This window comes from Sander lucioperca, chromosome 17, assembly GCF_008315115.2.
Source record: "Sander lucioperca isolate FBNREF2018 chromosome 17, SLUC_FBN_1.2, whole genome shotgun sequence".
Classification (NCBI taxonomy): domain Eukaryota; kingdom Metazoa; phylum Chordata; class Actinopteri; order Perciformes; family Percidae; genus Sander; species Sander lucioperca.
The window spans coordinates 19522356-19536743 of record NC_050189.1 but is presented as its reverse complement, the minus strand read 5'-3'; the positions used below and the strand labels follow the sequence as shown (position 1 = coordinate 19536743).

At 43.9% G+C, this 14388-nt stretch overlaps 3 protein-coding genes across 3 annotated transcripts in view; 2 read left to right on the top strand and 1 right to left on the bottom strand.

The window, feature by feature from the left end:
- Positions 1–14388, top strand: part of LOC116064544 (zinc finger protein 239-like) — an 893026-nt gene that overhangs the window by 493918 nt on the left and 384720 nt on the right. The window lies entirely within an intron of this gene.
- LOC118493568 (rano class II histocompatibility antigen, A beta chain-like) lies at positions 4741–9588 on the bottom strand. Its single transcript, XM_035993996.1, has 2 exons — positions 9340–9588; positions 4741–4900 (listed from the first exon to the last, which is right to left on the bottom strand). The coding sequence occupies exons 1-2, from the start codon at positions 9495–9497 to the stop codon at positions 4798–4800; spliced, it is 261 nt and encodes an 86-aa protein (XP_035849889.1). The 5' UTR covers positions 9498–9588; the 3' UTR covers positions 4741–4797.
- LOC116067150 (eukaryotic translation initiation factor 4E type 2-like) overlaps positions 13803–14388 on the top strand; it is a 13921-nt gene continuing 13335 nt past the window's right edge. Inside the window, exon 1 of the mRNA XM_035993974.1 lies at positions 13803–13991. Within this exon, the coding sequence (XP_035849867.1) occupies positions 13975–13991 (17 nt within the window). The 5' untranslated portion in view covers positions 13803–13974. The remainder of the gene's footprint in view (positions 13992–14388) is intronic.

The window sequence follows — 14388 nt, the reverse complement described above, 5'->3', positions numbered from 1 at the left end:
AATGCCCCTGTAGTGTGGATGAGAGGCGCAAACGCTCCAGTAGTGTGGACGCCCAGGGGGCATCCTTACCAGATGCCCAAACCACCTCAACTGGCTCCTTTCGACACAAAGGAACAGCGGCTCTACTCCGAGCTCCTCACAGATGACTGAGCTTCTCACCCTATCTCTAAGGGAGACGCCAGCCACCCTCCTGAGGAAACCCATTTCGGCCGCTTGTACCCTGGATCTCGTTCTTTCGGTCATGACCCAGCCTTCATGACCATAGGTGAGGGTAGGAACGAAAACTAACCGGTAGATCAAGAGGGTTAGGGTTAGACAATCAATGACTAGCACAGACATCCAACAACAAACAACCACTTGGGTTTAGATCAGGGAGGCCGTTCCTCCCAATCACACCTCTCCAGGTGTCTCCATCATTGCCCCCAGCAGAACTATGGAGTCCCCCACTTGAGCCCCATGCAGGACTCCATTCAGGGTCTCCAAGAAGGCCGAATACTCCAAACTTTTGGTGCATATGCACAGTCAGAGTCGTCCCCCCCACAACCTGCAGGCATAGGGAGGCGACCCTCTCGTCCACCGTGGTAAACTCCAACGTAGCGACGCTCAGCCGGGGGCTTGTGAGTATCCCCACACCCGCCCGGCGCCTCACACCCTGGGCAACTCCGGAGAAGACAAGAGTCCAACCCCTATCCAGGAGTCTGGTTCCAGAACTGAGACTGTGCGTAGAGGTAAGCCCCACCAGATCTAACTGGTAACGCTCCACCTCCCGCACAAGTTCCAGCTCCTTCCCCCACAGAGAGGAGACGGTCCACGTCCCCAGAGCCAGCCTCTGCCACCCGGGTCTGGTCCATTGAGGCCCCTGACCTTCACTGCCACCCGACCCCAGCGGTTCCTCCCACAGGTGGTGGGCCCATGGGATGGAGAGGGAGGTGCCACATTGCGTCTTTGGGCTGAGGAGCCCTCTATCTGGGCCTGGCTCCAGACGGGGGCGCCACGCTTCCACTGGGCCGGGTAACTCTGCCCCTTCCTCGTTGAATCATAGGGTTTTTAACAATTCTTTGTCTGGCCCCTCACCTGAGACCACTTTGCCATGGGAGACCCTACCAGGAGCACCAAGCTCCAGATAACCCAGCCCTCTGGTTCATAGGGACACACAGACCTCTCCACCACGATGAGGTGATGGTTCCCAGATAACCCAGCCCTCCGGTTCATAGGGACACAGAGACCTCTCCACCAGGATGAGGGGATGGTTCCCAGATAACCCAGCCCTCTGGTTCATAGGGACACAGAGACCTCTCCACCAGGATGAGGGGATGGTTCCCAGATAACCCAGCCCTCTGGTTCATAGGGACAGAGATCTCTCCACCATGATGAGGTGATGGTTCCTGGAGAAGCAGCAGAAGATATCTGTTTTTAAAACAGCCTGTAGCAGAAGATATTGGTCTTTAACCAAACTGTAGCAGTGTGGATGCAGCCTAGTGGTTTACTGCACTACTGTGAGGATGATGAAGGTGTCTGTTGTAGATTTTGGGGATGGTTGTCACAGCAACATGAATCTCAGGGTCACAGGTAGTTGAGGAGGCCAAAGGCATGCTGGGAAAAGACGACGATGATGATGTCGTAAATGTCTTCCAGTCGGTGCTACAGTTAGCCTGTTAGCTCTTATCAAAAGGAATAAAAACTTTATTACTGTAGCATTTTAACTTCATTGAGAAGCAGCTGTAAGTTTATAAAGTGTTTGAATGAGGCCAGCTTTATTGAAACCAGCAGCGTGAACACTGGTCGCTGTGAGAGCAATAAAACCTACGATCACTGAGCGACACTTTGACAATCAGGAGTTCTGACCAATAGGAAGGCAGAGCTGATGGATGTGGGCGGAGCCATGGGACCAAACCAACCAATCAGGTTTCTGGGGAAGTTTAAAAGCACAAAAAACTGTGAAGGCTGAGTTTACGAGTTTAAACTCTTCATCAGATTTCTGTCACGTTTCATCAGAAAATGTTTGAAAGTTTAAAACAAACATGACTTTATATGAAGTTAAAATACAGTTTTCTTACTGAAATAATACGACTTTTTACTCAGACTTCTCCAAATATCACAGCCTTCTGTTCTTAATATTAGGTCTTAATATTTCAAACATTGTCTTTTACTCTCAAGATGTTTTGACTTTTTAATGTCAGATTATAAAACTGTGGCTTTATTTGGATACTTTAATAATCGGAGACGTTGTCTTTTCTCTGACACTAATAATATTTCGGGTAATCTGACACTTTATGAAGAACTAGAAACTAATTTCTGTTGCAGTTTCCTCCACAGATTTATATTTTGGTTTTAAAGTCTCTCACAGCTGGAGACAGACGCCAGTCTTTAATGAATATGTTTTAATTTTAAAGTGTTTAAATTAATCTGAAGTTAAATCAGGGATCAAAGTCTTTCCGAGACAATCTGAACCAATCAGCTGCCTGCGTTGTCCAATCAGCCGGCTAGTGTTTGCTAGCGTGTTAGCTTAGCTTAGCTGGATCAATGAATGGTGGGTAGTTTAGTTAGCGTAGCATAGCAACAGTGGGCTAAAGGTCAGTTTAAGCCCCGCCCCCTGCTGCATGATGATCTATTGATTTGTGACATCATCGACTGTGCTGGTTGCCATAGTGACTGAATGTGTTTGTTTCCATGTGATCAATGTTATTGATTGATGTTGAATTAGAGCTGTTAATCGATCCAAAGATTTAATCGCCATAAATTTAAAATTTCTTAACAACAGAAACATCAAAAATACTGAAAAAATTTAAAAATAGTGAATAAAAAAACCTTGGGAAAAGAAATGTGTTAACTCGTTATCACCTGGTTGATTTTAAGAGCCCTAATTTAAACTGATGTATTGATTGGTGATTGGTTGATGTATTTAACAGTAACTGCAGCTGATTTTTATGTTTTGTGACTGTTGATCCTGTATTGAACAGGCCTGGCCAATCACAGGGCCTGTAGTCTCTCTGGGGGCGGAGCCTGTGGTGTGACATCACACCGCGTTATGAAGAAGCACTTATTGATCTCTGACTGTCGGTGTTTTATCATGATGATCGTTTTATTTCAGAATAAATGCTGGAGATGTGCACTGGATGCTGCTGTGACTAAACTTTCAATTACAACTGAGTTCTTGAAATATCACATTTGTTTTAATAAAATCTGAAATATTAAAACCTAGTGCTCCTTCTCAACATTTTTACCACTCTGGTCTCAAAACATTTTGGCGTTACTCTCGTAGTATACCTTCAAGATATAGCATCATAATATTACAACATGTATGTAATGTACTGCAACTTGTGTGAGAAAGTATACAGGATGGATATAAATACTGTCTGAGTCACTGAAGATGATCCGCTGCCAGAAACTTTGGTTTGTTAAATACAATACAATCATTTCTTCAGTTAAAATGCTGTTAAACAGAGTCGATGTGTGAAAAACTCAAATATTATTTTCAAGGCCTAAAGAGGAAAACATCCTGACTGAAGTTTCCTTAAATCATCCATGAAAGGTTAAAAACTTCTTCAAAAACAGTTTGTCAGAGAGTTTTCTGGTTTATTGTAGTTAAAATATTTCACTCCATCAGAAATCTACAAATCAAACTGACATCAGAGTTATTGTTAAAATAAATTATCTTAGAGCTGAGATATAGGGTCATATAATAGATATAATAGATATAATAGATATAAGTGTCTGTAACATATTGATTGAACACAGTAAAGAATCACATCACTGTAGATGAAGCAGAATCCAGACCAGACCAGTTACCGAGGACAGGGACAACCTTAAAATGCAGATACCAAGTTATTAACCCTGGTTTTCCTCGGGTCAAATTTGACCCGTTTTCCTTTAACATCAGAAATATGTTTCTTTCAAACAAATTGCCCCAAAATAACATCAATGCACGGATGTACGTTGTACAGAACCAATACAACAGACATACAAGATTATTTCTATTGAATTTTGGGTCTTTTATTGAATTTTATAGCATTTGAAAAGAATGTTTAAATGGTTTCAAAACCGTATCCTGACTAGACTTTGACAGTCTGTCATCCACTCAACGTCCTCTGATCTTAACTCAGTCAAAATAATTCATAATTTATGCTTTTGACTATAAATTAGGTTTATTCACCATGAATTTAAAGAATCGCTGAGAAAAATGTTTCAAAAAACGTTAAAAGCATCAAAAAAAGGGACAAAAACTTTGGATAAAGTGCCAAAAAAAAGTTTAATTTAATTTTCCATTTGGACCCGGAAAGACAACTTCATGGTCGACGAGGAGACAACATGAGGGCTAAAAGTGAACTGGTCTGACTGTTGGGAGTCTGGATCAACAGAAGTTAATTTCCAGGATAAAGTCTTTCTTTCTCTCTGTGTGGCTGTTCTCACACGGAGATCCACTGGTAAGAGCCAATGAGGTTTAACCATGTATCAGCTAATTTAAATAGCTCACGTTACTGGACTGTGTCAACAGTTAACTTCATGTAATACTGTACGTGGCGTTTTCTTTTGAACAAGTTCCTTCCTGAGACTATTTAGCAGAGCCAGCGTTGCTGCGTCTGGAGCGTAGTGCCGCTTAAGATCATTGTGATTGGTTTAAAGAAATGCAAACAACCCAGAGCTATTACTTATCCCAGAATGCATCTGTGGTGTAGCCAGACCTTCCTCCACAGCGCTGTGGAGACTAGAAGGTAGGATACGCCTTTTTAATCTGGTCTGAACTGGTCTGAACTGGTCTGAACTGGTTTTGAACCAGGAATCTGACCGCAGGTCTTCCTACTGTATAAGATTAATGCAGCCAGAGATAAGACCAGACCCAGGATCAGTCCTGACGCCACGATGATGAGCCTGTTCCTCTGAAACTCCGGCATGGACAGGTCTGAGAACAGACAGGGAGAGAGACAGACAGGTGAGCAGACAGACAGGTAGAGAAGTTTTTTCTCATTTGACGCTTTAATAGAATCAGCCTGTTCTCGTGAAGCATTTGTACATATTTCTCTGGAAAATAAAGCTGTTATTGGTATTTACTCAACATGTTTATTACTATCAGCAGCACGTTGACTGCTGCTGTATAAGAGCGTGAAGATCCTCATAGGGAGGAGGTCGGGGGGGATATTTGGCTCCTAAAAAAACTTCCACTCAGGAAACAGGTGATCATGTCCTGAAGAAGTTAAGGAGAAAACACAAGACTTTCACCAGGAAACAGGTGTTCATGTCCTGAAGAAGTTAAGGAGAAAACACAAGACTTTCACCAGGAAACAGGTGATCATGTCCTGAAGAAGTTAAGGAGAAAACACAAGACTTTCACCAGGAAACTTTTTGTCACCTAAGCTCATCTGTTACGGCCTCTGAAAGGACGGTCACCTCCTGTAAATGTAAAGACCGCTAAACTTAACTGTCATGTGACCGGCCGGCGGTCGCCGTCATTTCTTAGGACATCATACGAATTGTTGTGCCAAAGTTTATCATACGAACCCGTTCATGAAGACTAAAATGTTTTTTTTTTCTGTTTTGCTTGTTCATTTTTCTGTGATTGGCTCTTATTTTTAACATTTCTCTTGTGAAGCACTTTGTTTTCATAAGATGCTACATTAAATAAACTTTATTATTATCATTATTATTCTATTCTGACCTTCGGCCTTCGTCTTGTAGAAGAAGAATCCAGTCAAAGCCAGACCCAGGATCAGTCCTGAGACTCCTAGGGTGATCTTGTTCCTCTCAGAATCAGACTTAGACAGGTCTGAGGCAGACAGGAAGAGAGAGAGAGACAGGTGAGCAGACAGACAGGTACAGACACAGAAAACTGTTCTGAACGGGTTTTAAATCAGGAGCTCTGTTTTGACCTCGGGCCTTCCTCTTGTAGTAGAGCAGGGGTTCTCAACCTTTTGCAAGCTGGGCCCCCCCCCAAAGCTGGTTCATTGCAGTTGGGCCCCCCTTCCCGGCCCACCCCCACTACACCACCTTGCATAGATAGATAGATAGATAGATAGATAGATAGATAGATAGCCCTAGGCTAGGCTATTATTTTTAGGCCCACACTATTATTATTATTATTATTATTATTGTTATTATTGTCATCAGTAGTGGTAGGTATTGTTATAATTGGCAGTAGCACCAGACTTCTAATGTGAGCTTGCAGGCATTATTATTATTATTATTATTATTATTATTATTATTATTATTATTATTATTATCATTATTATTATCATCAGTAGGCCTATTATCATTACTAGGCTATTGCTATAATTGGGAATTGGCACCAGACCTCTGATATGAATGTATGCTTTATTACTGTTATTATTACTAGTCCTAACAGTAGGCAGATCATCTGTATTTTCTCCAGAAGCTTGCAGGTAGCTGATGTTAATGTGAGACCTGAGCCAGGTATGATTCATCGTACCTTAGAAGCTTTTTTGCAGCTGGTGGTGCGTCGGTCGCCTTGTTGGTCCTCACTAGAAATCTCTCTATTTTGTTTGGTTTTGAAATAATTTGGATGTGGATTAGTTGTGTTTTCAATAAGTTGAGGCTCTGATGTAACGATGTGTGTGCGTGTGTGCAGCCTGGACGTGGAGTGGTGTGTGTCTCCTCTCTGCAGGCTGGGACTGCTGCGCGAGGCTCCTGAGAGACTGACCGCCTGTGAGGGCTTTTGGACGGGGGAGGGCTCACGGCAGCACCTGCTGCTCGTTGAGCACATAACTGCAGAGTGATACGTGCTTTCGAGTCTCCAAACACCACAAAAGTCTCCAATAACACCAGTAAAAGTCGCTAGATTTGTCGCTAGTCGCTTTTGACAAAAAAGTCGCCAGGAGGATGATTTGTTTTACAGTGTGGAGGCTCCACGCAGAACTTTCTCCGTAGCCTACGTAAGTGGCCTGATGTTTATACTTGTGCGCTGGTGTGTGCGTGAGCCGGCATGTGTGTGTGTGTGTGTGTGTGTGTGGTAGAGGGAGAAGTGAGAGAGTGACGGCGTTTAGCTTTAGAGTGAGTAGCAACTCTAGAGTTATAGTGAGAGAAACAAAGTGTCTCCTCTGTTCTTTCTGACCACGGTGGGAGATCTGGAGCAGGAGAAGTTAACCCTCTCCTTGATTTCATGTTGTTATAGAGGAGGAGAACCAGGAGAAGTTAACCCTCTCCTTGATCTCATGTTGTTATAGAGGAGGAGAACCAGGAGAAGTTAACCCTCTCCTTGATTTCATGTTGTTATAGAGAAGGAGAACCAGGAGAAGTTAACCCTCTCCTTGATCTCATGTTGTTATAGAGAAGGAGAACCAGGAGAAGTTAACCCTCTCCTTGATCTCATGTTGTTATAGAGGAGGAGAACCAGGAGAAGTTAACCCTCTCCTTGATCTCATGTTGTTATAGAGAAGGAGAACCAGGAGAAGTTAACCCTCTCCTTGATCTCATGTTGTTATAGAGAAGGAGAACCAGGAGAAGTTAACCCTCTCCTTGATTTCATGTTGTTATAGAGAAGGAGAACCAGGAGAAGTTAACCCTCTCCTTGATCTCATGTTGTTATAGAGGAGGAGAACCAGGAGAAGTTAACCCTCTCCTTGATTTTATGTTGTTATAGAGAAGGAGAACCAGGAGAAGTTAACCCTCTCCTTGATCTCATGTTGTTATAGAGGAGGAGAACCAGGAGAAGTTAACCCTCTCCTTGATCTCATGTTGTTATAGAGAAGGAGAACCAGGAGAAGTTAACCCTCTCCTTGATCTCATGTTGTTATAGAGAAGGAGAACCAGGAGAAGTTAACCCTCTCCTTGATCTCATGTTGTTGATGGAGAAGGAGAACCAGGAGATGAGTCGGGGAGGAAATGCAACGCTACCCAGCCACGACCGAGCGACGTGTAGTTACATTACATTACGTGATTTATTTTTATTTTTTTTCCTCCCATCCTGTAGCCTACTCGCGCCCCCCCAGGAGAGTGTCCGCGCCCCCCCAGGGGGGCGGGCCCCACCGGTTGAGAACCACTGTAGTAGAGGAATCCAGCCAGAAAGACGACCAGACCCAGGATCAGTCCTGAGGCTCCGATGAGGATTTTGTTTCTGTCAGACTCAGGCATGGACGGGTCTGAGGACAGACAGGGAGAGAGACAGACAGGTCAGGAGACAGACAGACAGGGAGAGAGACAGACAGGTAGAGAAACACACAGGTAGAGAGACAGGTAGAGAGAGAGATAGACAGGTAGAGAGACAGACAGGTAGAGAGTCGGACAGGTAGAGAGTCAGACAGGGAGAGAGAGACAGACAGGTAGAGAGTCAGACAGGGAGAGACAGACAGACAGGTAGAGAGTCAGACAGGTAGAGAGACAGACAGGTTGAGAGTCAGACAGGGAGAGACAGACAGACAGGTAGAGAGTCAGACAGGGAGAGAGAGACAGACAGGTAGAGAGTCAGACAGGTATTTACCCCAGTCAGTGATCAGAGGTTCTCTCAGGCTGGCGTGTTCCACCATACAGGAGATCTTCTCTCCAGACCTGCTGACACAAACCAGCACATCAGAGAAAACTGGACCAGAACCAGAAGCTGGACCTGGACCTGGACCTGGACAGAACTGAGGTGTAATAGAAGTGTTGAAAGCACTCAGATGTGTAACAAAAGCGGACCAAACAAGCGTACAAAGCTACAAGGTGTTTTGAATCAACTCGTTTGTCCGACCTCGAACAGACCCAGCTGCTGGAAGAACTTCACATTTTTGGACTAAACCAGCTGCCGTAGTCAGCTGTGCTGCTGTGCATTATAGGACGGGGACAAGCTTGCACTTTAGCAACGTAGCTCCATGGCAACTCACCAACAATCTGAGTTGTGAGGAGGTGCAGAGCCTCAGAGGAATCTGGTCCAACTTTATAAAACACACAAGAAGAAACACAGAGAAAATGTTGAAAATGCGTTTTTTTAGCAAACAGCTCAGGGAAAAGGTTTCAGAGATGTATGAAACTATCGGTTTAAGGAAACCTGTTTAAAGACTCGTGGCCAATAATGTGACTTGTGTTGCTGCATTTTGGTTTGTTTCACCAACTCATCCACTGATCAGGACCAGAGCAAACAGTGGGCTGTGAAAAGGATCTAAACGGCTGAAACATGCTGCAATGTAGAATGAATGCCCTCGATCAGAACCAAATGAACCAACCTTCAGATGTAAAGGCACCCTGAGAAAAAAGGCTCCTGGACCTGGACCAAACTGGATCTTACTGGACCTGGACCAAACTGGATCTTACTGGACCTGGGGCCTAGTTCATAAAGTTATGTATCCCCGTGTTTGAGATGAGGCTTCTGGTGATAGACTGAACTGGACCTGAAGTGACCTGGAGGTGACTCACCTGGGCGTGTACTCCAGGTGAGAGTGGATCTGGTAGTACCAATCACCGTCTGCCAGCTCATCAGTGGAAGTGACATCAGAGGTGACTTCCTGTCCGTCTCTGGTCCACTTCACTCTGATCTGTTTGGGGTAGAAGTCGTAGACGCTGCAGACCAACATGGCTGAATGTTTACCACCAGAGGGCGCCGTAGAGCTCAGTCTGACATAGGGCTCAGCTGGAACACATTGTTGGTGTTTACATATTTACTATTGATATTTCTCTAATTTACAGAAACCGTAAGAGGAAAGAGAAGCAGAATCATCAGGAGTTGTAATGACAGAGTTTGTCCAGCAGGTGGTGACAGAGAGGTTTATAAAACAACCCCAGATGCTCTTGGGGGGGATTGTTGGGTCTCTGTGGTCTAGATCTATGCTATTTGTAAATTGTCCTGCGATAACTGGTGTCTATTTTTTTACTTTGAGGCTGGACTATTGTAAGCTACTTTCTTAAGAAAAGAGATCACATTTCTCCTGTATTAGCTTCTCTGCATTGGCTTCCTGTAAAATCCTGGATTGAATTTAAAATCATCCTGACCTACAGAGCTCTTAATGGTCAGGTACCATCATACCTTAAAGACCTCTTAGTACCATATTGTCCCACTAGAGCACTACGCTCCCAGAACTCAGAGCTACTTGTGGTTTCTAGAGTCTCTAAAAGTAGGATGGGAGGCAGAGCCTTCAGCTACCAGGCTCCTCTCCTGTGGAACCAGCTCCCAGTCTGGGTCCAGGAGCCAGAGCCTTCAGCTACCAGGCTCCTCTCCTATGGAACCAGCTCCCAGTCTGGGTTCAGGAGCCAGAGCCTTCAGCTACCAGGCTCCTCTCCTGTGGAACCAGCTCCCAGTCTGGGTCCAGGAGCCAGAGCCTTCAGCTACCAGGCTCCTCTCCTGTGGAACCAGCTCCCAGTCTGGGTCCAGGAGCCAGAGCCTTCAGCTACCAGGCTCCTCTCCTGTGGAACCAGATTCCAGTCTGGGTCCAGGAGGCAGAGCCTTCAGCTACCAGGCTCCTCTCCTGTGGAACCAGATTCCAGTCTGGGTCCAGGAGGCAGACACTGTCACCACATTTAAGAGTAAGCTTAAAACTCTCCTCTTTGATAAAGCATTAGTTAGGGAGTGAGGAGTTGCAGAGTAAGGAAAATAGACAAAGTACTGCAGATCCTGACAGTAACCCCAGCCTCCCCCCAAGGGGCTTGTCACAATAGTTCTGGTGAAAGTCCCTCACAACATCAGTGTGTAAGGATTTAAACATATCTAGTAATAGTAACTAACACTAACACATTCAGCAGACAACCAAATAAATGTTAAACACGTTTATTTAAGATCAGAGGACAACTGTAAAGAATACATCTCCATGGTTACTGGGTTTAACTCAACCTGCTTTTGGTTTAATTCATCCAGGATAACTGGACTATCCCAGGTTAACCTTAGCCTGGTTTAGTGCTACAGCCCACTGGTGTTACTGCTCTACTATAATCCTCATTCTCAGGTATATATACTATAGTTATATATATAGTATAGTTATATATAGTATAGTTATATATACTATAGTTTTATATATATATAGTTATATATATAGTATAGTTATATATAGTATAGTTATATATATAGTATAGTTATATATACTATAATTATATATAATATAGTTATATATATAATATAGTTATATATAATATAGTTATATATATAATATAGTTATATATAATATAGTTATATATACTATAGTTATATACAGTGTTGGGAGTAACGCGTTACAAAAGTAACGCAATTACAGTAATGTATTCCTTTTTGCTGTAACGCAGTAATATAACGCATTACTAATTAAATTTCGGTAATATTATACTCGTTACAGTCTCAGTAACGCGAGTTACAACGCATTTTAACGCAACATTTAGTGGTGCGTTGGTTTTTTAAGAATTCACCAACACCGCGACACATTTCTTCACAGGAAAAAAAAAAGCCGTATTATTTTCCTGTCGCTGTATTCGATGGTTGAGATGACTGCAGAGACAGATACATTTGCGAGATGGATATTATTTTCAGGAGTTATTACGCTGCGTTGAAGGGAGCTGTCCTGTTTCTGTTCCCGTGGTCAGAGCCAGAACCAGAGACGGTACGGACAGCATGAATGTCCCAACAGGTGACGGTACGGACAGCATGAATGTCCCAACAGGTGACGGTACGGACAGCATGTATGTCCCAACAGGTGACGGTACGGACAGCATGTATGTCCCAACAGGTGACGGTTCGGACAGCATGTATGTCCCAACAGGTGACGGTACGGACAGCATGTATGTCCCAACAGGTGACGGTACTGACAGCATGTATGTCCCAACAGGTGACGGTACTGACAGCATGTATGTCCCAACAGGTGACGGTACGGACAGCATGTATGTCCCAACAGGTGACGGTACGGACAGCATGTATGTCCCAACAGGTGACGGTAAGTCAGCATGTATGTCCCAACAGGTGACGGTAAGTCAGCATGTATGTCCCGACAGGTGACGGTACGTCAGCATGTATGTCCCAACAGGTGACGGGACGGACAGCATGTATGTCCCAACAGGTGACGGTACGGACAGCATGTATGTCCCAACAGGTGACGGTAAGTCAGCATGTATGTCCCAACAGGTGACGGTAAGTCAGCATGTATGTCCCGACAGGTGACGGTACGTCAGCATGTATGTCCCAACAGGTGACGGGACGGACAGCATGTATGTCCCAACAGGTGACGGTACGGACAGCATGTATGTCCCAACAGGTGACGGTACGTCAGCATGTATGTCCCAACAGGTGACGGTAAGTCAGCATGTATGTCCCAACAGGTGACGGTAAGTCAGCATGTATGTCCCGACAGGTGACGGTACGTCAGCATGTATGTCCCAACAGGTGACGGGACGGACAGCATGTATGTCCCAACAGGAGACGGTATGGACAGCATGTATGTCCCAACAGGTGACGGTAAGTCAGCATGTATGTCCCAACAGGTGACGGTATGGACAGCATGTATGTCCCGACAGGTGACGGTAAGTCAGCATGTATGTCCCAACAGGTGACGGTACGGACAGCATGTATGTCCCAACAGGTGACGGTACGGACAGCATGTATGTCCCAACAGGTGACGGTAAGTCAGCATGTATGTCCCAACAGGTGACGGTACGGACAGCATGTATGTCCCAACAGGTGACGGTACGGACAGCATGTATGTCCCAACAGGTGACGGTACGTCAGCGGCTGACAGATATAAACATGTCGGGAATTAATGTTGAGGCTTGCTACACGTAAATATCATTGCATTTTATCAGCCGTGGAGAGTAACTCTGCCTGTAGTGGAATGGCTTCGAATGACGACCAAAAGCGCTTGTCTTTTACTGTTCAATATGTTGCAGTTTTACAAACAAGAAAGTGAACAACTGGAGCCTGACAGACATGTTGCTTCTCAGTAAGCTAGCAAGAGTAGCTACACAACAGACAACTTCCGTGTAGCCTGCTTCAAAATAAAAGCACTTCCTGTGACGGTTCGCAGTAAAACTAAATTACTGTTAAATAAGGTTGTGTAGGCTACCTTTTCACAAATCAGCTGTACATCAAGTACTGTAAATAATGTTAATAGTGAGTTTTAATCACACTATAATTGAACATTTCCTTTAGAGTGTTTTAACCTAAACAACATGAATTTCTTATTGAAGTGCTATAAACAAACATTTTACAACAATGCCATACTTTTGAGTATTTTCATTTTCTCCTACTTGCCTATTATATGTTTTACTTATCTATTTTGTATAGCTTTAGTTACTTTGCATATTTATATTAATTATACAAAATATGAATAATCTATGATGTATTAAAGTGGATAAAGACAAGACTTTATTGATCGGGTGGTGAAATTCACAAGCTAGCTGCCAAATCAAACTTCCCATGTTATTTTGGTGAAAGTAACTCAAAAGTAATGCAAAAGTAGTGTAACGCATTACAATTCAGAGACAGTAATATTGTAATATAACTAATTACTCTCAAATGACAGTAACTAGTAATCTATAATGTATTACATTTTGGAAGTAACTTGCCCAACATTGGTTATATATGATATTATAAACACTATCACTGGTGTTAGTGGTCGTCATGGTAACACCAGTTGTAATTCATAAATCCTATGATTTCATGTATTTAAATACATTTTAAGTCATATTGCTAGTCATACAGTGGATGTTTCTGTATTATGTTCATGCAGTATTTTCACTTTCTGTGTTTTTGGGTAAACTTTGGAACACTGAGCTGCTGTCACGTGTTCATGTATTTAGATCAATAAAGTCTAAACTTTATCTATGTATGATAGTATGATAGTATAGTATGATAGTAGATATTTATCTATCTACTATCTAAACTTCTCAGCGTTCAAAGCGCGAATCATCGCTCCGTCAAATGTCCCTTCTCCCCTCCCGTCCTCCGCTCCCGCACATGCGCACTGGCAGCAGCTGTTAGCAGAGAGCCGCGGCCGCACGAGGAGGCAGAGCAGCGAGATAAAGTGGAATAACAACAGAATAAAGAGAAGAAAAGAGAGAATAAAGGAGAGGTTGGAGAGAGAAGAGCGAGCCGGAGGAGGGATGAACCAGCTGGAGCGGTAAGACACACTTTGACCCGGCAAACAGCCGGAAAACACCCGGAAACACTGCCGCATCAGGTAGCATCAGAGTCATCAGTAAACACAGCTAACAGCTAACTGTTAGCATCAGACCCATCAGTAAACACAGCTAACAGCTAACTGTTAGCATCAGACCCATCAGTAAACACAGCTAACAGCTAGCAGCTAACCGTTAGCATCAGACCCATCAGTAAACACAGCTAGCAGCTAACCGTTAGCATCAGAGTCCTCAATAAACATAGCTAACCGCTAACCGTTAGCATCAGACCCATCAGTAAACACAGCTAGCAGCTAACCGTAAGCATTAGGGATGTACCGATGGGACTTTATCAGTCCCGATACCGATGCCAGGGCTTTGTGTATCTGTCGATACCCG